Source organism: Agelaius tricolor, unplaced genomic scaffold (assembly GCF_023055355.1).
Source record: "Agelaius tricolor isolate 1412-34295 unplaced genomic scaffold, bAgeTri1.0.p SCAF_117, whole genome shotgun sequence".
In the NCBI taxonomy this organism is placed as follows: Eukaryota; Metazoa; Chordata; class Aves; order Passeriformes; family Icteridae; genus Agelaius; species Agelaius tricolor.
This window is the reverse complement of record NW_027269377.1, coordinates 222,553-246,444: the sequence shown is the minus strand read 5'-3', so window position 1 is coordinate 246,444 and position 23,892 is coordinate 222,553. Positions and strand designations below refer to the sequence as shown.

Sequence of the window (23,892 nt, the reverse complement as noted above, 5' to 3'; positions counted from 1 at the left end):
CTCCCAGTCCCTCCCAGTGTCCCCCCAGTCCCTCCCAGTATAAACCAGTATAACCCAGACCCCTCCCAGTCCATCCCAGTCCCCCCCAATTCCCTCCCAGTCCATCCCAGTCCCCCCCAGTTCCCTCCCAGTCCATCCCAGTTCCCCCCAGTCCCTCCCAGTTTATCCCAGCCCCTCCCAGTTCCCCCATGACCCCGCCCCCCGTGACCCCGCCCCCCGTGTGTCCCGCAGGTGCTGTCGGGGGGCGTCGGCCCCGCCCTTCACCTGCTGCAGCTGAGCGGGGACGTGCGGGGGAGGGTCCCGGTGTCCCCGCCCGCGCTGCGGAGCCTCTGCCTGCACCCGCGCTCACCTGAGCACCAGGTAACCCTAAACACACCTGGGTACAGGTAAATACACCCTAAATACACCCTAAATACACCTGGGACACACCTGGGATACACCTGGGATACACCTGGGTACATCCCATAAACACAGCCATAAACACAGCCCAGCCTCTGCCTGCACCCGCGCTCACCTGAGCACCAGGTAACCCTAAATATACCTGGGTACAGGTAAACACACCTGGGATACACCTGGGATACACCTGAGATACACCTGGGTACATCCCATAAACACAGCCATAAACACAGCCCAGCCTCTGCCTGCACCCGCGCTCACCTGAGCACCAGGTAACCCTAAATATACCTGGGTACAGGTAAACACACCTGGGATACACCTGGGATACACCTGAGATACACCTGGGTACATCCCATAAACACAGCCATAAACACAGCCCAGCCTCTGCCTGCACCCGCGCTCACCTGAGCACCAGGTAAATACACCTGAGATACAGGTAAACACACCTGGGACACACCCTAAATACACCTGGGATACACCTGGGCACATCCCATGAACACAGCCCAGCCTCTGCCTGCACCCGCACTCACCTGAGCACCAGGTAACCTAAAACACACCTGGATACAGGTAAATACACCTGGATACAGGTAAACACACCCTAAACACACCCTAAATACACCTGGGATACACCTGGGACACACCTGGGATACACCTGAGCACATCTCATAAACACAGCCCAGCCTCTGCCTGCACCCGCGCTCACCTGAGCACCAGGTAAATACACCTGAGCACCAGGTAACCCTAAATACACCTGAGATACAGGTAAATACACCCTAAATACATCTGGGATACACCTGAGATACACCTGGGTACATCCCATAAACCCAGCCCAGCCTCTGCCTGCACCCGCGCTCACCTGAGCACCAGGTAAATACACCTGGGTACAGGTAAACACACCTGGGACACACCTGGGATACACCTGGGATACACCTGGGATACACCTGGGCACATCCCATAAACACAGCCATAAACACAGCCCAGCCTCTGCCTGCACCCGCGCTCACCTGAGCACCAGGTAAATACACCTGAGATACAGGTAACCCTAAATACACCTGGGTACAGGTAAATACACCCTAAACACACCTGGGATACACCTGGGATACACCTGGGCACATCCCATAAACACAGCCCAGCCTCTGCCTGCACCCGCGCTCACCTGAGCACCAGGTAAATACACCTGAGCACCAGGTAACCCTAAACACACCTGGGTACAGGTAAATACACCCTAAATACACCCTAAATACACCTGGGATACACCTGAGATACACCTGGGTACATCCCATAAACACAGCCATAAACACAGCCCAGCCTCTGCCTGCACCCGCGCTCACCTGAGCACCAGGTAAATACACCTGAGATACAGGTAAACACACCTGGGACACACCCTAAATACACCTGGGCACATCCCATGAACCCAGCCCAGCCTCTGCCTGCACCCGCGCTCACCTGAGCACCAGGTAACCCAAAATACACCTGGATACAGGTAAATACACCCTAAATACACCCTAAACACACCTGGGATACACCTGGGATACACCTGGGATACACCTGGGTACATCCCATAAACACAGCCATAAACACAGCCCAGCCTCTGCCTGCACCCGCGCTCACCTGAGCACCAGGTAACCCAAAATACACCTGGGTACAGGTAAACACACCTGGGATACACCTGGGATACACCTGGGACACACCTGGGCCAATCCTAAACACACCTGGGCACACCTGGGATGGGCGTGGCCCTGGGTGGGCGTGGCCCAAAGGCCGTGGTGCATGACATGGATGTGGCGTAACCAAGGGGGAGGGGCTTGGAGCGGAGTGGGTGGGGTTTGATGGGGCGTGGCCGGAGTGGGCGTGTCCTGAGCGCGCCCCTCCCCCAGGTGCTGACGGTGGCCGGGAACAGCCCCAAGATCGACGTCTTCACCAACCTGGGCTACCGGGCGTTCTCGCTGAGCTTCACCTGAGCTCACCTGGGCACACCTGAGCTCACCTGGGAACCCCTGAGCCTCACCTGGGAACACCTGAGCCTCACCTGGGCACACCTGGGCTGGGCTTCACCAACCTGGGCTACCGGGCGTTCTCGCTGAGCTTCACCTGAGCCTTACCTGGGCACACCTGAGCTCACCTGGGCACACCTGAGCTCAGCTTCACCAACCTGGGCTACCGGGCGTTCTCGCTGAGCTTCACCTGAGCCTTACCTGGGAACCCCTGAGCCTCACCTGGGAACACCTGAGCCTCACCTGGGCACACCTGGGCACACCTGGGAACACCTGGGCTCACCTGAGCTCACCTGGGCTGGGCTTCACCAACCTGGGCTACCGGGCGTTCTCGCTGAGCTTCACCTGAGCTCACCTGGGCACACCTGGGAACACCTGAGCTCACCTGAGCCCCGCCTGGGCTCACCTGAGCCTCACCTGAGGTTACCTGAGCCTTACCTGAGCTCACCATGTGCCCAGGTGTATCCCAGGTGTATCCCCTAAATGGGGCTGGGCTCACCTGAGCCATATCTGAGGTCACCTGGGGCCCACCTGAGCTCACCTGAGCCCCGCCTGGGCCTCACCTGAGCTCACCTGGGAACACCTGGGGCCCACCTGAGCTCACCTGAATGGAGCTGGGCTCACCTGAGCCCCCCCATTGGTCCCTCCCCAGTTTGACACGAGTCCCAGTTTTGTACAAAACAACCCCAAAATTTGTTTTTATTTCGTCGTTTTTGTCAGTGAAGGGTGGGGGCGTGGCCAGCTGGGATGGGGGCGGGGTCAACACGGATGGGGGCGGGGCTCACCCCAGAGGCCCCTCCATGTTCTCGTAGGAGGCGGAGTCTGCACGGATGGAGGGGCGGGGTCAGTGGGGAGCCACGCCCCCTTCTCAGGCCACCCCTCCCCCACCCTGATTTAACCCCTCCCCGTCCAGTTTGGCCCCTCCCCCATACCCATTTAACCCCTCCCCACCACCCCATTTGAGCCCCTCCCACCACCCCATTTTGGCCCCTCCCCCAGCCCAGTTTAGCCCCTCCCCCATCAGTTTGGCTCCTCCCCCACCTCATGTAGCCACTCCCCCACCCCAGTTTGGCCCCTCCCCCACCAGTTTGGCCCCTCCCCTACCCAAATTTAGCCCCTCCCCCACCCCGTTTTTAGCCCCGCCCCCCCGTACGTTCGGCCCCGCCCCCTCCTCACCGTCGTCGCCGCCGCCCCTCCCCCTCCAGGGCGGCTCCCTCGGCCCCGCCCCCGCCGCCGCCGCCATCGCCTCGTACGGCCCCGCTGGGGGTGGGGGAGGGGCCTCAGAAACGGGGGGGGGAGGGGAGGGGCAACACCGGCCCCGCCCCCTCCCCCCCACCCTTCTTGTCCGCCCCTCCCCCCCAACCTTTTTGCCCCGCCCATTTACGACCCCTCCCCCCACCCGGCCCCTCCCCCCTCCCCTTTGCCCCTCCCCCACCCTTACCTGCCCCTCCCCCCACGGCCGCCGGGGCGTTCTCGTAGCTCCCTGGGGGGGGGAGGGGGAGGGGTCAGCACGAGGTGGGAGGGGGAGGGGCCTCCCCTGGCCCCGCCCCCCCCCCCCGGCCCCGCCCCCACTCACCGGCGTCGGGCTCCTCGTAGGCTTCGTCCCCCTCCCCCTCCTCATCCTCATCCGGGGGGCGGGGCCTGGGGAAGGGGGAGGGGCCTGTGGGGGGGTGGGAGGGGAAACAAAAATTTGGGGAATTTTGGGGGGAGTTTTGGGGTTTTTGGGGGGCAGTTTTGGGTTGATTTGGGGAAATTTCGGGGGTTTTGGGGAAGGGGATTTTGGGGTTTTTTTTGGGGTGTTTTGGGTTATTTTTTTGGGGTTATTCTGGGGGTTATTTTTGGGGGATTTTGGGGGGATTTTTGGTGGTATTTTTGGGCTAAATTTGGATTATTTTGGGGGTTATTTTGGGGTTAATTTTGGGTTAAGTTTGAATTATTCTGGGGGTTATTCTGGAGTTAATTTTGGGTTATTTATGGGATATTTTGGGGTATTTTTGGGATAAATTTGGGTTATTTTGGGGGTTATTCTGGGGGTAATTTTTGGGTTAAATTTGAATTATTCTGGGGGTTATTTTGGGGTTAATTTTGGGGTTGATTTTGGGATATTTTGGGGGTATTTTTGGGTTAAATTTGGATTATTTTGGGGGTTATTTTGGGGTTAGTTTTGGGGTATTTTGGGGGTTATTCTGGGGGTAATTTTTGGGTTAAATTTGAATTATTCTGGGGGTTATTTTTGGGTATTTTGGGGGTTATTTTGGGGTTATTTTTTTGGGTTAATTTCGGGTAATTTTGGGTCACTCACCCACTCCCGGGAGGTTCCCGTAGGGATTTTGGGGCTCCGGGGGCGACGCCCGAAAAAACCTGAAAGGGGGGGAGGGGGGGGAGGGGCGGGAAGCGATGGGGGAGGGGTCTCGCGGCTGCCCCTCCCCCACCGACCCCCTCAGAGCCCCTCCCCCTCCCCTTTGACCCCGCCCCCTCCCCCAAAACAACCCCGCCCCTCCTCCCAAAGCCCCTCCCCCACCCCCAAAGCCCCTCCCCCACCCCCAAAGCCCCTCCCCCACCCCCCAAAGCCCCTCCCCCATCCCCCATAGCCCCTCCCCCACCCCCCAAAGCCCCTCCCCCACCTCCGCGCCGCCTCCCTCCGGACCCTTCGGCGCTTCCGGTTCTGCAGGGCTGGGGGGGGGGGGGAGGGGAAATGAGGGGGGGGGAGGGGAAATGAGGGGTGGGGGAGGGGCTGGGCCTGCCCCACCCCCGCCCCTCCCCAAAACGGGGCCCGGGGACCCCCAAATTTCGGGCCCCGCCCCCGATTTTTTGGGGCTGAACTCCCCGAAATTGGGATCCTGACCCCCCCACCCCCGAATTTTGGGTGCAAATCCCCAAATTTTGGGTGCAAATCCCCAAATTTTGGGTGCAAATCCCCAAATTTTGGTGCCAAGTCCCCGAATTTTCCTCCCCGCATCCCAAATTTTCACTCCCACCCTCAAATTTTGGCTCTAAACGCCCAAATTTTGGCTCAGGCCCTCAAATTTCAGCTCCGAGTCCCCAAACTTTGGGTTCCAGGCCCCAAATTTTGGCTCCAAAACCCCAAATTTCGGTTTCCAATTCCCAAATTTTTGTTTCCAACCCCAAAGTTTTCACTCCCAGCCCCCAGATTTTGCCTCCAAAACCCCAAATTTGGATCCCAGACCCCAAATTTTGCCTCCCACCCCAAAATTTTGGCTCCAAATTCCCAGATTTTCACTCCCAGCCCCCAAATTCAGACCCCAAACCCCCCAAATTTGGGTTCTCCATTCCCAAATTCGGACCCCAAACCCCCAAATTCAGACCCCAGACCCCCAAATTTTGTTCCCCCCCCCAAATTTGGGGTCTCAATTCCCAAATTCAGACCCCAAACCCCCCAAATTTGGGATCTCAGTTCCCAAATTCGGACCCCAAACCCCCAAATTCAGACCCCAGACCCCCAAATTTTGTTCTCCCCCCCCCAAATTTGGGTTCTCAATGCCCAAATTCAGACCCCAAACCCCCAAATTTGGGTTCTCAACGCCCAAATTTGGACCCCAGACCCCCAAATTCGGACCCCAAACCCCCAAATTTGGGTTCTCAGTTCCCAAATTCAGACCCCAGACCCCCAAATTCGGACCCCAAACCCCCCAAATTTTGTTCCCCCCCCCCCAAATTCAGACCCCAAACCCCCAAATTTTGTTCCCCCCCCCAAATTCAAACCCCAGACCCCCAAATTTTGTCCCCCCCCCCCCCCAAATTTGGGTTCTCAGTTCCCAAATTCGGACCCCAGACCCCCAAATTCGGACCCCAAACCCCCAAATTTTGTCCCCCCCCAAATTCGGGGTCTCACCTCGGTGCCGCAGGTGCAGCCCCACCAGGACGGCCCCGCCCAGCCCCAGGTAAGCGGCGGCCAAAGCCCCCAGGGACCCCCCCAGGGACCCCCACGGGGACCCCCACGGGGACCCCCCCGGGCCTGGGGGGAGGGGCGGGGTCAGCGCGGGACCCCCGCCCCTCCCCCCGCACAAAAAAAAAACCCCAAAATTCTGCTCGGAAATGGCCCAAAATCAACAGAAATCCACCCAAAATCAACTGAAATCAGCCAAAATCCACCCAAAATCAACTGAAATCCACCCAAAATCCACCCAAAACCAACTGAAATCCGCCCAAAATCCAACCAAAATCCACCCAAAATCAACCCAAAATCAACTGAAATCCACCCAAAATACCTCCCAAAAAAACCCCCAAAATTCTGCCCGGAAATGGCCCAAAATCAACTGAAATCCACCCAAAATCCACCCAAAACCAACCGAAATCCACCCTAAATCAACTGAAATCCACCCAAAATCAACCAAAACCCACCCAAAATCACTCCCCAAAAAAACACCCAAAATTCTGCCCGGAACCCACCCAAAAAAACTCTCAAAAAATACCCAAATTCCCCCCCAAAAAAATCACAAAAATGTGTCCCAAAAACAGCCCCGAAATTCCGCCTGGAAACCACCAAAAAAACCCAAAAAAATCCAAAAAAAATCCCCAAAAAATCCCCAAAACACCGACCCTAAAATCCTGGAAATTCCGCCTGGAATCCACCAAAAAAACTCCAAAGAAACGCCCAAAATAACCCAAAATCCCCCCCGAGAAATCCCCAAAATACGCCCCCCCAAAAATACCCAAAATCCTCCCCGAAAAAAAACCCAAACTCCCCCCCAAAATGCACCCAAAAAACCCCAGATTCCACCCCAAAAAAATTCCCCAAAATCCACCCCAAAAAAATTCCCCAAAATCCACCCCAAAAATCCCCAAAAAATCCCCAAAAAATCCCAAAAAAATCCCCAAAAAATCCCCAAAATCCCACCCGGACCTGACCCAAAACCCCCCACCAAAAAAGCCCAAAATTCTCCCAAAATCGCCCACGAAACCCCCAAAATTCACCACCAAAAATGAACCCCAAATCCCTTCCCTAAGGCCCCGAAATGGCCCCAAAATCCGGGGCCAAAAAATCTCCAAATTCCTGCCCAGAACCCCCCAAAAAACCCCAAAATCCCCCCAAAAAAATCTCCAAAATCTCACCCGGAAGCCGCCCAAAATCTGCTGCCTAAAACGCCCCAAATTCTCCCAAAACCCCCCTAAAAAAACCCCAAAATCCCCCCAAAAATTAAAGCCCAAATTCCACCCTCAGCACCCCGAAATCCGCTGGTCAAAAACACCCAAAGTCCCCCCAAAAAATCGCCAAAAAATCCCAAAATCCCCCTTAAAACCCCCAAAATTTGCAAATCCCTCCAGCCACCCCAAAACCCCCAAAATCCCCCCAAAAAATCCCCCCAAAAATTGCCAAAAAATCCCGGAATCCCCCCAAAAATACCAAAGGACCAAACCCCCCCAAAATCCCCCCAAAATCCACCAAAAATCCTCCCAAAAATTGCCAAAAAATCCCAAAATCTCCCCAAAAATACCAAAGCCCCCAAAATCCCCCAAACCACCGAAACACCCCCAAAAAATCCCCCCAAAATCCCAAATTTTCCCCCAAAAAATCCCGAATTTCCCCCCCAAAAAACCCCCAAAAATCCCAAATTTCCTCCCAAAAAAAACCCCAAAAATTCCCGAATTTCCCCCCAAAAAACCCCCAAAATTCCCGAATTTCGCCCCAAAAAATCCCCCAAAAATCCTGAATTTCCCCCCAAAAAAACCCAAAAATCCCGAATTTCCCCCCCCAAAAAAACCCCCAAAATTCCCGAATTTGGCCCCAAAATCGCCCCCCTCACCTCCCAGCGGGGGGAGGGGCTCCGCCGCCCCTCCCCCCCCCCATTCGCTGCCGTTTTCCCGCGCGGGGGTCGCGGGAGGGGCCCCTCCCCCACCCCGCCCCTCCCCCACCGCCGCCAGCGCCGCCAGGACCCCCCACAGCGCCAACATCGCGGTGACGTCACCGCCGCCCCTGGGAGTGACGTCACCTCCGCCGGGACCCCCCGGAGCGTGACGGCCGCCCCTCCCCCACCCCCCAAACCCCCCCCGCAAAAAAATCCCCCAAAAAATCCGCCCCTCCCCCCACCCCCCCAAAGGGGTTTTGGGGGGATTTTGGGGAGATTTTGGGGAAATTTGGGGAAATTTTGGGGGGGGATTTGGGGGAGATTTAGGGAAATTTTGGGTGATTTGGGGAAATTTGGGGGGATTTTGGGGGGGGATTATGGTGGAGATTTTGGGGGGATTTTGGGGGGATTTTGGGGAAATTTTGGGTGATTTTGGGGGGGATTTTGGGTGATATTGGGGGGGATTTTGGGGAGGTTTTGAGGGGATTTTTGGGGAAAATTTTGGGGGGGATTTGGGGGAAATTTTGGTAAATTTTGATGGATTTTTGGCGGGATTTTGAGGATTTTGGGTTTTTGTTTTGTTTTGTTTTTTAAATTATTATTATTTTTGGGGGGATTTTGGGGGTGGAGGGATTTTACGGGATTTTGCTGATTTTTAACTTTTTTAAAGAAAATCTTATTTTTTGGGGGTGCGGGTGGGGGAGGGGCGGGTTCCTGGGTCAGGAGGAACTGAGAAAAGCGGGGGGAGGGGCAGCATTGGGGGCCCCTTTGGGGGAATTGGGGACACTTTGGGGGTTTGCGGACGACGAGGAATCCTCGGAATGCCCCGCTGGGGCGGCAGGGTCATTTTGGGGCGATTCGCGGCGATTTTGGGGCTCCCGGGAGCTCCCCATAACCCAGAGTCCTCCAGGACCACCGAGTTGAGTCCTCCGGGGCGGCCGGAGCGGCGCGCGGGAAAGCGGCGGGAGGCGGAGCCGGAAGCCGCCTCAGGGGCACTTCCGGCGCGGCGGGGCAAGATGGCGGCGGGCGCGGCGCTGCTGCTGCGCGGGGCCCTCGCGGGTGCGGCGCAATTTGGGGCGAATTTCGCGGATTTTGGGGCTTTTTGGGGGGAATCCGAGCGGGTTGGGGGTCGGGGAGGGGCTGGGGGAGGTGTGGGGGGGAGGGGGATGCGGGGCCTGAAGGTCAAAGGGGGGGCGGGGCCGGAGGGGTCACCCCGGGGAGCCCCAAAATCGCCGGAATTGACCCCAAAACGGGCCCGGAATCGCTGAAAATCCCCGAAAATCGCCCCAAAATTCTCATTTTTATTTCATTCCTCCCCCCCTCGCTCCAGGTGTTCGCGGCCGAGGGCTCCGGGTCCTGAGCACGGTGAGCGGGGCTTGGAGGGAGATTTGGGGGGATTTGGGGAACTTTGGAGAATTTGGGGGATTTTGAGGCAGTTTGGGGGATTTTGAGGGAATTTGATGTTTTTTTCATCCATTTTTCCCGATCTTGGGCCGGTTTTGGGGTCGATTTAAAGATCGGGTTTGCGATTTTTCTGGGGGGTTTTTGCGGATTTTTTGGAGGGAATTTTGTCGTTTTTGGGGGGTTTATTTTGGGGCGATTTCGGGGTTTTTTTGGTGTTGATTTTGGGGTTTATTTGGGGATTTTTTTGGCGGATTTCTGGGGGTATTTGGGGTTTTTTCCCAAGGGAATTTCTGGGGTTTTTGGGAGGATTTGGGGTTTTTTTTTTGAAGATTTATTTCAGAGGAATTTTGGGTTTCACTGGGGCCGAATTTGGGGCGCTATTTGAGGTTTATTTTGGGGGGAATTCGGGAAATTTTGGGGGTTGTTTTATTGGGGGATTGTTGGGATTTTGGGGGTTTATTTTAGGGGGGTTTGGGGCATTTTTTTGGGGGCGAATTTGGGAATTCCTTGGGGGTTATTTTGGGGTTTTTGCAGGGGAGATTTCAGAGGGTTTTGGGGGTATTTCTGGGATATTATTTTGGGTAATTTTTGGGCTTTTTTCGGGGTTTATTTTGGGGGGATTTCAGAGATTTTTGGGGGTATTTTGGCGGGGTTTGTATTGCGGGGTTTGGGAGATTTTTTTAAGGAGAATTTGGAAATTTTTGAGGGTTATTTTGGGGGGAATTTCAGAGATTTTTGGGATTTGGTTTGGGGGGAATTTCAGAGATTTTTTGGGGGTTTTTTCCGTGTTTTTTTGGTGAGAGATTTTGGGGTTTTTTTGGGGGGATTTTGGGGTTTTTTTGGTGGGATTTTTTTGGGTAATTTTCAGTGGTTTTGTGTCCCCTGACCCGTCCCAAATTTTGGGGGTTTTGGTGGGGTTTTTTGGGATTTTTTGGGGGGGAATTTCAGGGATTTTTTTGGGTTTTTTTTTTCTGTTTTTTTTGGTGAGAGATTTGGGTTTTTTGGGGGATGATTTTGGGGTTTTTTGGGGGTGATTTTGGGTTTTTTTTCGGGGGGATTTTTTGGGTTATTTCCGGTGTTTTTGTGTCCCCTGCCCCCTCCCCAATTTGGGCTTTTTTGGGGGAATTTCAGGGTTTTTTTTGGCATTTTTTCCCTGTTTTTTTGGGGGGATTTTGGGCTTTTTCCGTCAGTTTTTTTTTGGGTTTAATTCTGGCGATTTTGGGTCCCCAGGCCCCGCCGAAGGCCAAGGTCGCCTTCGTGAGGGACAAACCCCACCTGAACGTGGGCACCATCGGCCACGTGGACCACGGGAAAACGACGCTGACAGCGGCCATCACCAAAGGTGGGGCTGGGATTGGGGTGAAAAACGGAGAAATCGGGAAAAAATGGCAAAAACGGCAAAAAAAACGGGCAAAAAATGGGGAAAAAATGGGAAAAACCACACATGGGTGGGGTGGGCACCGTGGAGCATAGGGAAAACAGCAATGACTGCAGCAATAAATAAAGGTAAAACCAAAATGGGGTGAAAACTGCAAAAAATGGTAAAAAATGTGGTAAAAATGGGGTTAAAATGGGAAAAAACGGGGTTAAAATATCCAAAAACGGGCAAAAATGGGAGAAACCCCATGTGGAGCATGGAAAACAGCAATGACTGCAGAAATAAACAAAGGTGAGAGAGAAAATGGGGTAAAAACTGCAAAGAACGGGAAAAAACGGGAAAAAAGTGCAAAAAACGGGGTTAAAATGGCCCAAAATGGGCAAAAATGGGGTAAAAATTGGGTAAAAATTGGGTTAAATCAGAGAAAAATGGGGTTAAGCACAGCAAGAGCAGCCTGAGTATAAAATGGGGAAAAAACAGGGTTAAAATAGAGAAAAGTGGGAAGAACCAGGATGGAAATGGCCAAAAATGGGGAAAAATGGACAAAAATGGGGTAAAAATGGACAAAAACGGGGTCAAAGTTGGGGTAAAAAAGTGAAAGAGAAACTAAAAATAAATGGGGGGGAAAAACAGAGAGAAAAGAGGATTTTGGGGTAAATTTCAGGGATTTTGGGGTTTTTGGGTTGTGAATTCCAGGGGATTTTGGGGTGAATTTTGGGGTAAATTTCTGGATTTTTGGGTTGTGAATTCCAGGGGATTTTGGGGTGAATTTTGGGGTAAATTTCGGGATTTTTGGGTTGTGAATTCCAGGGGATTTTGGGGTGAATTTTGGGGTAAATTTCCGGATTTTTGGGTTGTGAATTCCAGGGGTTTCATGGGTGAATTTTGGGGTAAATTTCGGGATTTTTGGGCTGTGAATTCCAGGGGTTTTATTGGCGAATTTTGGGGTTAATTTCCGGATTTTTGGGTTGTGAATTCCGGGGGTTTTATGGACAAATTTTGGGGTAAATTTTGGGATTTTTGGGTTGTGAATTCCAGGGGTTTTTTTGGCGAATTTCCGGATTTTTGGGTTGTTAATTCCAGGGGTTTCATGGGTGAATTTTGGGGTAAATTTCGGGATTTTTGGGTTGTGAATTCCAGGGGTTTCATGGGCGAATTCTGGGGTAAATTTCGGGATTTTTGGGTTGTGAATTCCAGGGGTTTCATGCGTGAATTTTGGGGCAAATTTTGGGATTTTTGGGTTGTGAATTCCAGGGGTTTTATCAGCAAATTTTGGGGTAAATTTGGGGATTTTTGGGTTGTGAATTCCAGGGTTTTTTTTGGCGAATTTCCGGATTTTTGGGTTGTTAATTCCAGGGGTTTCATGGGTGAATTCTGGGGTAAATTTCCAGATTTTTGGGTTGTGAATTCCAGGGGTTTCATGGGCGAATTTTGGGGTGAATTTCGGGATTTTTGGGTTGTGAATTCCAGGGGTTTCACCGGTGAATTTTGGGGTAAATTTCGTGATGTTTGGGCTCAGGGCGGGTCACTGCTGATCTGGGGTGAATCAGTGACATTTTGGGGGTCCCATTAACAATTTTGGGGTCCCCCCCTCAGTGTTATCAGCGGGGGCTGCATCTGAGCTGCCTTTTTGGGCTGAATTTCGGGGTTTTTGGGCTCCATCGATCTCAACGCTGTTCCTGGTGAATCAATGACATTTTGGGGGTGTCATTGACGATTTTGGGGTCCCCCCCTCAGTGTTATCTGCGGGGGGCGGGGCCCAGTTCCGCCCCTACGAGGAGATCGACAGCGCCCCCGAGGAGAAGGCGCGGGGCATCACCATCAACGCTGCCCACGTGGAGTACAGCACCCCCAACCGGCACTACGCCCACACCGACTGCCCCGGGCACGCCGATTACGTCAAGGTGAGGGCACCCCAAAAAATCCCGAGGTTTTGGGGCCAAAATTTGGAGTTTTGGGCAAAAAAAACCCCGTGGGAAAAGGAATTTGGGTGGTGGTGGTGGCGCCACCCGGTGGCGGCGGCGGGAACTGCAGGGGGAGCGCCGGAAATTCCTCAGGTTGTCCCCAAAAATTTCTCAGTTTCGCCCAGAATTACCCTGAATTCTGGGGGAAAAAACCCGAGTTTTAGGGAAAAAAAAAAATCTGATTTCTGGGGAAAAACCCTGAGTTTTTGGGAAAAATGGGGTTTGGGTAAAAAACGGGGTTTTTGGGTAAAAAACAGGGAATACAGCACCCCAAAAGGGCACTGTGCTCACACAGACTGCCCCGGGCACGCCGATTATGTCAAGGTGAGGGCACCCCAAAAAATTCCGGGGAAAAAACCCGAGTTTTGGGGAAAAAAACTGCAATTTTTGGGAAAAAACTGCAGTTTTTTGGGAAAAAAATGGGAGTTTTGGGGAAAAATCAGGGAGTACAGCACCCCCAACCGGCACTACGCCCACACCGACTGCCCCGGGCACGCAGATTACGTCAAGGTGAGGGCACCCCAAAAAATCCCGGCGTTTTGGGGCCAAAAATTGGAGTTTTGGGCAAAAAAAACCCCGTGGGAAATGGAGTTTGGGTGGTGGCGCCACCCGGTGGCGGCGGCGGGAACTGCAGGGGGAGCGCCCGGGCTTGGCGCCAAAAATTCCCCAAAAAATCACAGGAAAATCCCAGCTTGGGTACCCCAAAAATCACCAAAAAAATCCTCAAAAAATTCTATTTTGGGTACCCCCAAAATTCTCTCCTCAAGGCCCCCAAAATCCCCCCAAAAAAATCTCCAAAAAATCCCTTCCCCTGAAATCCTCCAAATTCCCCAAGAAATCCCCAAAATTTCCCTTTAAATTCTCCGAATTGCCCCCCAAAATTTTCCCTGAAATCCCTCCAATTCCCCCTCAAAAATTCACCCAAATACCCCCAAAAAATTCTCAAAAACTCCCCAAAACTCCCTCAAAATTCCCCAAAAAATTCCCCCCCAAAAAAATCCCTCAAAATTCCCTCAAATTCCCCCCAAAATTCCCCCTAAATAATCCCCTAAAATTCCCCAAAAATTCCCTCAAAATTCCCCCAAAAAAATCCCCCAAAATTCCCCAAAAAATCCTCAAAATTCCCTCAAATTCACCCCAAAATTTCCCCAAAAAATCCTCAAAATTCCCCAAAAATTCCCTCAAAATGCCCCCCAAAAAATCCCCAAAATTCCCCAAAAAAATCTCCAAAAAAAATCCCCCAAAAATCTCCCAAAAAAATCCCCCAAAAATCCCTCAATATTCCCCCAAAAAATCCTGAAAATCCCCCAAAAAATCCCCCAAAATATTCCGAAAATTCACCAAAAAAATCCCCAAAATTCCCCAAAAAATTCCCCAAAAAAATCTGAAAATTCCCCAAAAAATTCTCAAAAATTCCCGAAAAATTCCCTCAAAATTCACCAAAATATCCCCCCAAAATCCCCCCCAAAAAATCCTCAAAATTCCCCAAAAAATCCTCAAAATCCCCCCAAAAAATCCCCCAAAATATTCCGAAAATTCACCAAAAAAATCCCCCCAATTCCCCCAAAATTCCCCAGAAAATCCCTCAAAATTCCCCCAAAAAATCCCCCCAAAAAATCCTCAAAATTCCCCAAAAAATCCTCAAAATTCCCCAAAAATTCCCAAAAAAATCCCCCAAAAATCCCCCAAAATCCCCCTCCCCAGATCCTCACCAATGATTTTCCCGGATTTGCCCGAATTTGCCGTTTCTGTCCCCAGAACATGATCACGGGCACCGCCCCCCTGGACGGCGTCATCCTCGTGGTGGCCGCGACCGACGGGCAAATGCCCCAGACCAGGGAGCACCTGCTATTGGCCAGACAGGTAAAGGGGGCGGGGCCGGCTGAGTGATTGACAGGTGTGAGTGACACAGAGCAGGGAGCACCTGCTATTGGCCAGACAGGTGAGAGGGGCGGGGCCAGGTGTGTGATTGACAGGTGTGAGTGACACAGAGCAGGGAGCACCTGCTATTGGCCAGACAGGTGAGAGGGGCGGGGCCAGGCGTGTGATTGACAGGTGTGAGTGACACAGAGCAGGGAGCACCTGCTATTGGCCAGACAGGTAAAGGGGGCGGGGCCAGCTGAGTGATTGACAGGTGTGAGTGACACAGAGCAGGGAGCACCTGCTATTGGCCAGACAGGTAAAGGGGGCGGGGCCAGGCGTGTGATTGACAGGTGTGACAGACACAGACCAGGGAGCACCTGCTATTGGCCAGACAGGTGAGAGGGGCGGGGCCAGCTGGGTGATTGACAGCTGTGAGACACAGCAAATGCCCCAGACCAGGGAGCACCTGCTATTGGCCAGACAGGTGAGAGGGGCGGGGCCAGGCGTGTGATTGACAGGTGTGAGTGACACAGAGCAGGGAGCACCTGCTATTGGCCAGACAGGTAAAGGGGGCGGGGCCAGGTGTGTGATTGACAGCTGTGAGTGCCCCAGACCAGGGAGCACCTGCTATTGGCCAGACAGGTGAGAGGGGCGGGGCCAGGCGTGTGATTGACAGGTGTGAGTGACAGAGCAGGGAGCACCTGCTATTGGCCAGACAGGTGAGAGGGGCGGGGCCAGGCGTGTGATTGACAGGTGTGTGTGCCCCAGACCAGGGAGCACCTGCTATTGGCCAGACAGGTAAAGGGGGCGGGGCCGGCTGAGTGATTGACAGGTGTGAGTGACACAGAGCAGGGAGCACCTGCTATTGGCCAGACAGGTGAGAGGGGTGGGGCCAGCTGAGTGATTGACAGGTGTGACAGACACAGAGCAGGGAGCACCTGCTATTGGCCAGACAGGTGAGAGGGGCGGGGCCAGCTGAGTGATTGACAGGTGTGACAGACACAGACCAGGGAGCACCTGCTATTGGCCAGACAGGTGAGAGGGGCGGGGCCAGGCGTGTGATTGACAGGTGAGAAACACAGACCAGGGAGCACCTGCTATTGGCCAGACAGGTAACAAGGGGTGGGGCCAGGTGAGACAGGTATGTGACAGGTGTCCCAGGTGTCTCCCCTGTGTCTCACCTGCCCAGGTGTGCATGCCCCACGTCGTGGTTTACCTGAACAAGGCGGGGTTGGGGTTGGGTTTGGGGCTCAGGGGCGTGTCCCAGGTGTCTCCCCCGTGTCTCACCTGTGTCTCACCTGCCCAGGTGGGCGTCCGTCACGTCGTGGTTTACCTGAACAAGGCGGACGCGGTGCCGGACCCGGAGCTGCTGCCGCTGGTGGAGCTGGAGGTGCGGGAGCTGCTGAGCGAGTTCGGCTTCGACGGCGAGAAAACGCCCGTGGTGGCGGGGTCAGCGCTGTGCGCCCTGCAGGTAACACCTGGGCACACCTGGGAGCACCTGGGCACACCTGGGCACACCTGGGATCCATAACTGATCAATGGTGATCATTGGTGATTGATAGAGATCAATGCAGAAAACGCCCGTGGTGGCGGGGTCAGCGCTGTGCGCGCTGCAGGTAACACCTGGGCACACCTGGGAGCACCTGGGCACACCTGGGAACACCTGGGATCCATAACTGATCAATGGTGATCATTGGTGATTGATAGAGATCAATGGAGATCAATGCACCAAATGCCCGTGGTGGCGGGGTCAGCGCTGTGCGCCCTGCAGGTAACACCTGGGCACACCTGGGAACACCTGGGCACACCTGGGACACACCTGGGCACACCTGGGAGCACCTGGGCACACCTGGGATCCATAACTGATCAATAGAGATCAATGGTGATTGATGGTGATTGATCCATCCAACGCCCGTGGTGGCGGGGTCAGCGCTGTGCGCGCTGCAGGTAACACCTGGGCACACCTGGGCACACCTGGGCACACCTGGGCACACCTGGGCACACACCTGGGCACACCTGGGCACACCTGGGAGCACCTGGGATCCATAACTGATCAATGGTGATTGATCCATCAAACGCCCGTGGTGGCGGGGTCAGCGCTGTGCGCCCTGCAGGTAACACCTGGGCACACCTGGGAACACCTGGGAACAGCCAGGGATTGATAACTGATCAATAGAGATCAATGGTGATCGATGGTGATTGATCCATCCAACGCCCGTGGTGGCGGGGTCAGCGCTGTGCGCGCTGCAGGTAACACCTGGGCACACCTGGGAGCACCTGGGAACACCTGGGACACACCTGGGCACATCTGGGATCCATAACTGATCAATAGAGATCAATGGTGATCAATGGAGATCAATGCAGAAAACGCCCGTGGTGGCGGGGTCAGCGCTGTGCGCCCTGCAGGTAACACCTGGGCACACCTGGGCACACCTGGGACACACCTGGGCACACCTGGGCACACCTGGGCACACCTGGGAGCACCTGGGCACACACCTGGGCACACCTGGGCACCAATGGGAACAGCCAGGGATCGATAACTGATCAATGGTGATTGATAGAGATCAATTCACCAATCCACTGTGTTACCTGTGCGTCCCTCACCTGCGTCTCACCTGTGTCTCACCTGTCCCTTACCTGTCCCTTACCTGTGTCTCACCTGTCAGGACCGTGACCCCGAGCTCGGGCTCCGCTCTGTTCTGTCCATATCTTACCTGTATCTCACCTGTCCCTTACCTGTCTCACCTGTCTGTATCTCACCTGTCTGTATCTCACCTGTTCCTTATCTGTCTCACTTGTCTGTGTCTCACCTGTCTCACCTGTCCATGTCTCACCTGCAGGACTGTGACCCTGAGCTCGGGCTCTGCTCCGTTCTGTCCCTTACCTGTCTCACCTGTGTCTCACCTGTCAGGACCGTGACCCCGAGCTGGGGCTCCGCTCTGTCCATATCTCACCTGTGTCTCACCTGTATCTCACCTGTCCATGTCTCACCTGTGTCTCACCTGTCCATGTCTCAGCTGTCTCACCTGTATCTCACCTGTCCATGTCTCACCTGTCAGGACCGTGACCCCGAGCTCGGGCTCCGCTCCGTTCTATCACACCTGTCCGTGTCTCACCTGTCTCACCTGTCCATGTCTCACCTGTCCCTTACCTGTATCTCACCTGTCCCTCACCTGTCAGGACCGTGACCCCGAGCTCGGGCTCCGCTCCGTTCTGTCACACCTGTCCCTTACCTGTCTCACCTGTGTCTCACCTGTCCCTTACCTGTGTCTCACCTGTCAGGACCGTGACCCCGAGCTCGGGCTCCGCTCCGTTCTGCGTCTCCTCGAGGCCGTGGACTCGCACATCCCCCAACCCCCGCGGGACCTGGAGCGGCCCTGCCTGATGCCCATCGAGGCCGTGCACTCCATACCAGGTGAGACACACCTGTAATACACCTGTAACACACCTGTACAGCATGTATACAGCACCTGTGATACCTGTAACACACCTGTGACACACCTGTGACAAACCTGTAACACACCCGTCACTCCTGTGCCTGGCCCTGCCTGATGCCCATCGAGGCCGTGCACTCTATACCAGGTAAACTCACCTGTGACACACCTGTAACACACCTGTGATAGCTGTAACACACCTGTAACACACCTGTAACACACCTGTGACACCTGTAACACACCTGTGACACACCTGTAACACACCCGTCACTCCTGTGCCCGTCCCTGCCTGATGCCCATCGAGGCTGTGCACTCCATACCAGGTAAACTTACCTGAGACACACCTGTAACACACCTGTGACACCTGTGATACCTGTAACACACCTGTGATACACCTGTAACACACCCGTCACTCCTGTGCCTGGCCCTGCCTGATGCCCATCGAGGCCGTGCACTCCATACCAGGTAAACTCACCTGTGACACACCTGTGACACACCTGTGACACCTGTGACACACCTGTACAGCATGTATACAGCACCTGTGACACACCTGAGACACACCTGTGACACCTGTGACACACCTGTACGGCATGTATACAGCACCTGTGACACACCTGAGACACACCTGTACAGCACCTGTACAGCATTGATACAGCATCTGTAACACACCTGTTTCTCACCTGTGCAGGGCGTGGCACGGTGATCACGGGCACGGGGCACTGTCCCTCACCTGTCCATACCTGTATCTCACCTGTGTCTCACCTGTCCCATACCTGTGTTTAGGGCGTGGCACGGTGATCACGGGGACGCTGGAGCGGGGCACTGTCCCATACCTGTCCATACCTGTGTCTCACCTGTCCCATACCTGTCTCACCTGTGTTTAGGGCGTGGCACGGTGGTGACGGGGCACTGTCCCATACCTGTCCCTGTATCTCACCTGTCCATGTCTCACCTGTGTTTAGGGTGTGGCACGGTGGTCACGGGGACGCTGGAGCACATACCTGTCCCATACCTGTCTGTGTCTCACCTGTCCCTTACCTGTGTCTCACCTGTGTCTCACCTGTGTTCAGGGCGTGGCACAGTGGTCACGGGGACGCTGGAGCGGGGGAGTGTCCCCATACCTGTCCATACCTGTGTCTCACCTGTATCTCACCTGTTCCTCACCTGTCCAGGGCGTGGCACGGTGGTGACGGGGACGCTGGAGCGGGGGAGTGTCCCCATACCTGTTCCTGTATCTCACCTGTCCCTTACCTGTGTCTCACCTGTCCCTTACCTGTGTTCAGGGCGTGGCACGGTGGTGACGGGGACGCTGGAGCGGGGGCGGCTCCGCAAGGGCGATGAGGTGGAGCTGCTGGGCTACGGCCGCCAGCTGAGATCCGTGGTGACCGGTGAGTGACCCCTGACCCCTGACCCCTGAGTGACCACTGAGTGACCCTGAGTGACCCCTGAGCTGTGAGTGACCAATGAGTGACCCCTGAGTGACCCCTGACCCCTGAGTGACCACTGAGTGACCACTGACCTGCGAGTGACCACTGAGTGACCAATGACCCATAACTGACCAATGAATGAACACACACTGACCCCTGAGTGACCATGAGTGACCCCTGACCCCTGAGTGACCATGAGTGACCCCTGACCCCGACCTGTGACCCCTGAGTGACCCCTGAGTGACCACTGACCCCTGACCCGAGTGACCACTGAGTGACCAATGACCCATCAGTGACCAATGAGTGACCAATGACCTGTGAGTGACCAGGAGTGACCCCTGACCCCTGAGTGACCACTGACCCCTGACCCCTGAGTGACCATGGAGTGACCACTGACCCTGAGTGACCCCAAGTGACCTCTGACCCTTCAGTGACCCCTGACCCAAGTGACCTCTGACCACTGAGTGACCCTGAGTGACCCCTGACCCCACAAATCTCGCATTTCACCCCATAAATTTTATAAATCTCGCATTTTTAGGGACTGAGATGTTCCACAAGAGCCGGGAGGTGACCAGGGACAACCTGGGGGCGCTGCTGCCCCATAGATCCCGTGCCCAGCCCCACACCCAGCCCCACAGACCCCATAAAACCCCACAGATCCCACATTTAACCCCACAAAACCCGCATAAATTTTACAAATTTCATGTTTTTTTAGGGATTAAGATGTTCCACAAGAGCCTGGGGGCGCTGCTGCCCCATAGAGCCCAAACCCAGCCCCACACCCAGCCCCATAGAACCCCACAAACCCCACATTTAACCCCATAGAACCCCATAAATTTTATAAATCTCACAATTTCAGGGATTGAGATGTTCCACAAGAGCCTGGAGGTGACCGGGGACAACCTGGGGGCGCTGCTGCCCCATAGATCCCATATCTAACCCCATAAATCCCACATTTAACCCTATAAATCTCTCATTTAACCCCACAAATCTCTCATTTAACCCCATAAATTTTATAAATTTTACAATTTTAGGGATTGAGATGTTCCACAAGAGCCTGGGGGTGGCCGAGGCCGGGGACAACCTGGGGGCGCTACTGCCCCATAGATCCCACATTTAACCCCATAGAACCCCACAAACCCCACATTTAACCCCATAAATCCTATTAAATCTCTCATTTTCAGGGATCGAGATGTTCCACAAGAGCCTGGAGGTGGCGGAGGCCGGGGACAACCTGGGGGCGCTGCTGCGGGGGCTGCGGCGCGAGGACGTGCGCCGGGGAATGGTGGCGGCGCAGCCGGGGACGCTGCAGCCGCAGCAGAAAGTGGAGGCGCAGGTGGGGCAGGGGGGATGTGGGGCTGGGGGGTTATGGGGCTGTGGGGCTGTGGGGCACCCGCGGGGCTGTGGGGTTATGGGGCAGGGTTTGGGGTTGTGGGGCAGGGTTTGGGGTTATGGGGCAGGGTTTGGGGTTGTGGGGTGGGATTTGGGTCTGAGGCTGTGGGGCTGTGGGGCAGGATTTGGGGTTGTGGGGCAGGATTTGGGGTGGGATTTGGACTTATAGGGGACAGAATTTGGGGCAGGATGGAGGTCATGGAGGGCAGGATTTGGGGCAGGTGTGGGGCAGGATTTGGGGTGGGATTTGGGGTTGTGGAGGACAGTATTTGGAACAGGTGTGGGGCAGGTATGCAGCAGGATTTGGGGCAGGATTTGGGGCAGGATTTGGGTTATGGGGCAGGATTCAAGACAGATTTTAGGGCAGGATTTGGGACAGGGTTTGGGTTATGGGGGGATGGATAAGCAGCAGGATGTGAGGCTGGATTTGGGTTAGGATTTGGGTTTTTGGGGCAGGATTGGGGTTTTTTGGGGCAAGTTTGGGGCAGGATTGGGATTTCGGGGCAGGATTTGGGGCAGGATTTACGACAAGTTTTGAGGCAGGGTTTGGGTTATTTGGGGCAGGGTTTGGGTGATTTGGGGCAGGGTTTGGGTTATGTGGGGCAGGGTTTGGGTTATGGGGCAGGATTTGGGTTATTTGGGGCAGGATTTGGGTTATTTGGGGCAGGGTTTGGGTCCATGGGGCAGGGTTTGGGTGATTTGGGGCAGGGTTCGGGTTATGTGGGGCAGGGTTTTGGTCCATGGGGCAGGGTTTGGGTTATTTGGGGCAGGGTTTGGGTCCATGGGGCAGGGTTTGGGTTATGGGGCAGGGTTTGGGGCTGGGCTGTGGGGCAGGGTTTGGGTGATGTGGGGCAGGGTTTGGGGCTGGGCTGTGGGGCAGGGTTTGGGTTATATGGGGCGGGATTTGGGTTATTTAGGGCAGGATTTGGGTTATTTAGGGCAGGATTTGGGTGATTTGGGGCAGGGTTTGGGTTATTTGGGGCGGGGTTTGGGTTATTTAGGGCAGGATTTGGGTTATGGGGCTGGGCTGTGGGGCAGACCCACGGGCCGTGCGTTAACTCTTTCCTCCCCGTGCCCCCCCAGGTGTACGTGCTGTCCCCGCAGGAGGGCGGGCGCCACAAACCCTTCGTGTCCCACTACGCGCCCGTGATGTTCTCACACACCTGGGACATCGCCTGCAGGGTCCTGCTGCCCCCCGGCAAGGTGAGATCTGTGGGGCTGGGGGAGTCTGTGGGGCTGGGAGGGATCTATGGGGCTGGGGGATCTGTGGGGCTGGGGGGGTCTGTGGGGCTGGGGGCAGTCTGGGGGTCTCATCCCACACATCGCCTGCAGGGTCCTGCTGCCCCCTGGAAAGGTGAGAGGAGATCTATGGGGCTGGGGGGGTCTATGGGGCTGGGGGGGTCTATGGGGCTGGGGGGGTCTATGGGGTTTATACAGTCTGGGGTCTGTGGGTCCCACACCTGGGACATCGCCTGCAGGGTCCTGCTGCCCCCCGACAAGGTGGGGACGCATCTATGGGGGGATCTATGGGGCTGGGGGACGTCTGTGGGATCTGTGGGGCTGACTCCCCACACTTCTTTCCCTCCAGGAGCTGCTGATGCCGGGCAAGGACGCGGCTGTGGGGCAGGGAGGGGGGGGGGAATCTGTGGGGTCTGTGGGTCTCACCCCACACGTTTCTGCCCCACAGGATCTGGTGATGGGGATCTGTAGGATCCATGGGTCTCACCCCACACATTTCTCTCTGCCCCACAGGATCTGGTGATGGAGATTTACAGTATCTGTGGGGTCTGTAGGATCCATGGGTCTCACCCCACACATTTTCCTGCCCCACAGGACCTGGTGATGCCGGGCGAGGACGTGGCCCTGACGCTGCTCCTGCGGCAGCCGATGGTGCTGGAGCTGGGGGATTTTGGGATTGTTCTAACAGGATCTATGGGATCTGTGGGTCTCACCCCACACGTTTCTCTGTGCCCCACAGGATCTGGTGATGCCGGGCGAGGACGCGGCCCTGACGCTGCTGCTGCGGCAGCCGATGGTGCTGGAGCTGGGGGGTTTGGGGATTGTTCTAACAGGATCTATGGGATCTGTGGGTCTCACCCCACACATTTCTGTGCCCCACAGGATCTGGTGATGGGGATCTGTAGGATCCATGGGTCTCACCCCACACATTTCTGTGCCCCACAGGATCTGGTGATGCCGGGCGAGGACGCTGCTCTCACTCTGCTCCTGCGGCAGCCGATGGTGCTGGAGCAGGGCCAGCGCTTCACGCTCAGGGACGGCGCCCGCACCATCGGCACCGGGGTCGTGGCCAAGGTGCTGCCAATGACCGAGGCCGACAAGGAGCTCAGCTGGGGCTGACCACGCCCCCCGCAGCGCTGGCCACGCCCCCACCCATGGGGGCTGACTCCGCCCCCCGCAGCGCTGACCCCGCCCCTTCTGGCCGAGGCGCTGCCAATGGAGGGAGGGGGACAAGGAGCTGGGCTGGGGCTGACCACGCCCCCATAGCGCTGACCCCGCCCCCCACCCATGGGGGCTGACCCCTCCCCCTCAGGCGTTAACCCCTCCCCCACCCACAGGGGTTAAACCCCTCCCCCATTCTCGGGGTTTGGCCCCTCCCCCATTCGCGGGGTGTGTGGGGGGGGTGTGGGGGGGGATGGGGAGCAGCCGCCCCTCCCCCACCCAATTAAAGGGGGAGGGGGTGGGGTGTGGGAACTTCCCCTCCCCCCCCCATCCGCCATGTGGAGGGGGAGGGGTTTGTGTGTGTCAATCACGGTTCGGGGTGGGCGTGGCCACGCGGCCGCCCCTCCCCCCCAATAAAGGCTCCACCTCCGTT

General features: G+C 55.5%; 2 protein-coding genes and 2 long non-coding RNA genes across 12 annotated transcripts in view; 2 read left to right on the top strand and 2 right to left on the bottom strand.

The window, feature by feature from the left end:
• The window catches only part of THOC6 (THO complex subunit 6), a 10,697-nt gene extending 8,137 nt beyond the window's left edge, over positions 1–2,560 (top strand). Inside the window, exons 11-13 of one of the 3 annotated variants that reach the window (XM_071419757.1) lie at positions 232–360; positions 2,274–2,353; positions 2,488–2,560. In XM_071419757.1, the coding sequence (XP_071275858.1) occupies positions 232–360; positions 2,274–2,353; positions 2,488–2,491 (213 nt within the window). In that variant the 3' untranslated portion in view covers positions 2,492–2,560. Of the gene's footprint in view, positions 1–231; positions 361–1,131; positions 1,419–2,273; positions 2,354–2,487 lie in introns of those variants that run through there. The other 2 variants (XM_071419759.1, XM_071419758.1) reach the window with 2 other exon arrangements.
• On the bottom strand, positions 249–2,212 carry LOC139586421 (uncharacterized). 4 transcript variants are annotated; one of them, XR_011677780.1, is made up of 4 exons: positions 1,912–2,212; positions 1,305–1,600; positions 822–1,147; positions 249–376 (listed from the first exon to the last, which is right to left on the bottom strand). It is a non-coding gene; the product is annotated as an uncharacterized lncRNA (long non-coding RNA). The 4 variants fall into 4 exon arrangements; XR_011677779.1 differs by lacking the exon at positions 249–376 and adding an exon at positions 588–684; XR_011677777.1 differs by lacking the exon at positions 249–376 and having other exon boundaries at positions 761–1,147.
• LOC139586418 (uncharacterized) lies at positions 2,412–16,956 on the bottom strand. 2 transcript variants are annotated; one of them, XR_011677773.1, is made up of 5 exons: positions 16,761–16,810; positions 2,954–2,973; positions 2,684–2,775; positions 2,592–2,633; positions 2,412–2,538 (listed from the first exon to the last, which is right to left on the bottom strand). It is a non-coding gene; the product is annotated as an uncharacterized lncRNA (long non-coding RNA). The 2 variants fall into 2 exon arrangements; XR_011677772.1 differs by lacking the exons at positions 2,954–2,973; positions 16,761–16,810 and adding exons at positions 16,585–16,614; positions 16,938–16,956 and having other exon boundaries at positions 2,592–2,740.
• On the top strand, positions 9,014–23,892 carry TUFM (Tu translation elongation factor, mitochondrial). 3 transcript variants are annotated; one of them, XM_071419755.1, is made up of 11 exons: positions 9,014–9,256; positions 9,528–9,562; positions 10,832–10,943; positions 12,717–12,883; positions 14,702–14,806; positions 16,113–16,277; positions 18,089–18,221; positions 19,524–19,628; positions 20,852–21,003; positions 22,143–22,262; positions 23,038–23,206. In XM_071419755.1, exons 1-11 carry the CDS (start codon positions 9,019–9,021, stop codon positions 23,188–23,190), a joined length of 1,485 nt encoding a protein of 494 aa, XP_071275856.1. In that variant the 5' UTR covers positions 9,014–9,018; the 3' UTR covers positions 23,191–23,206. The 3 variants fall into 3 exon arrangements, with proteins under 3 accessions (XP_071275856.1, XP_071275857.1, XP_071275855.1); XM_071419756.1 differs by lacking the exon at positions 23,038–23,206 and adding an exon at positions 22,747–22,836 and having other exon boundaries at positions 9,017–9,256; XM_071419754.1 differs by lacking the exon at positions 23,038–23,206 and adding an exon at positions 23,244–23,892 and having other exon boundaries at positions 9,018–9,256.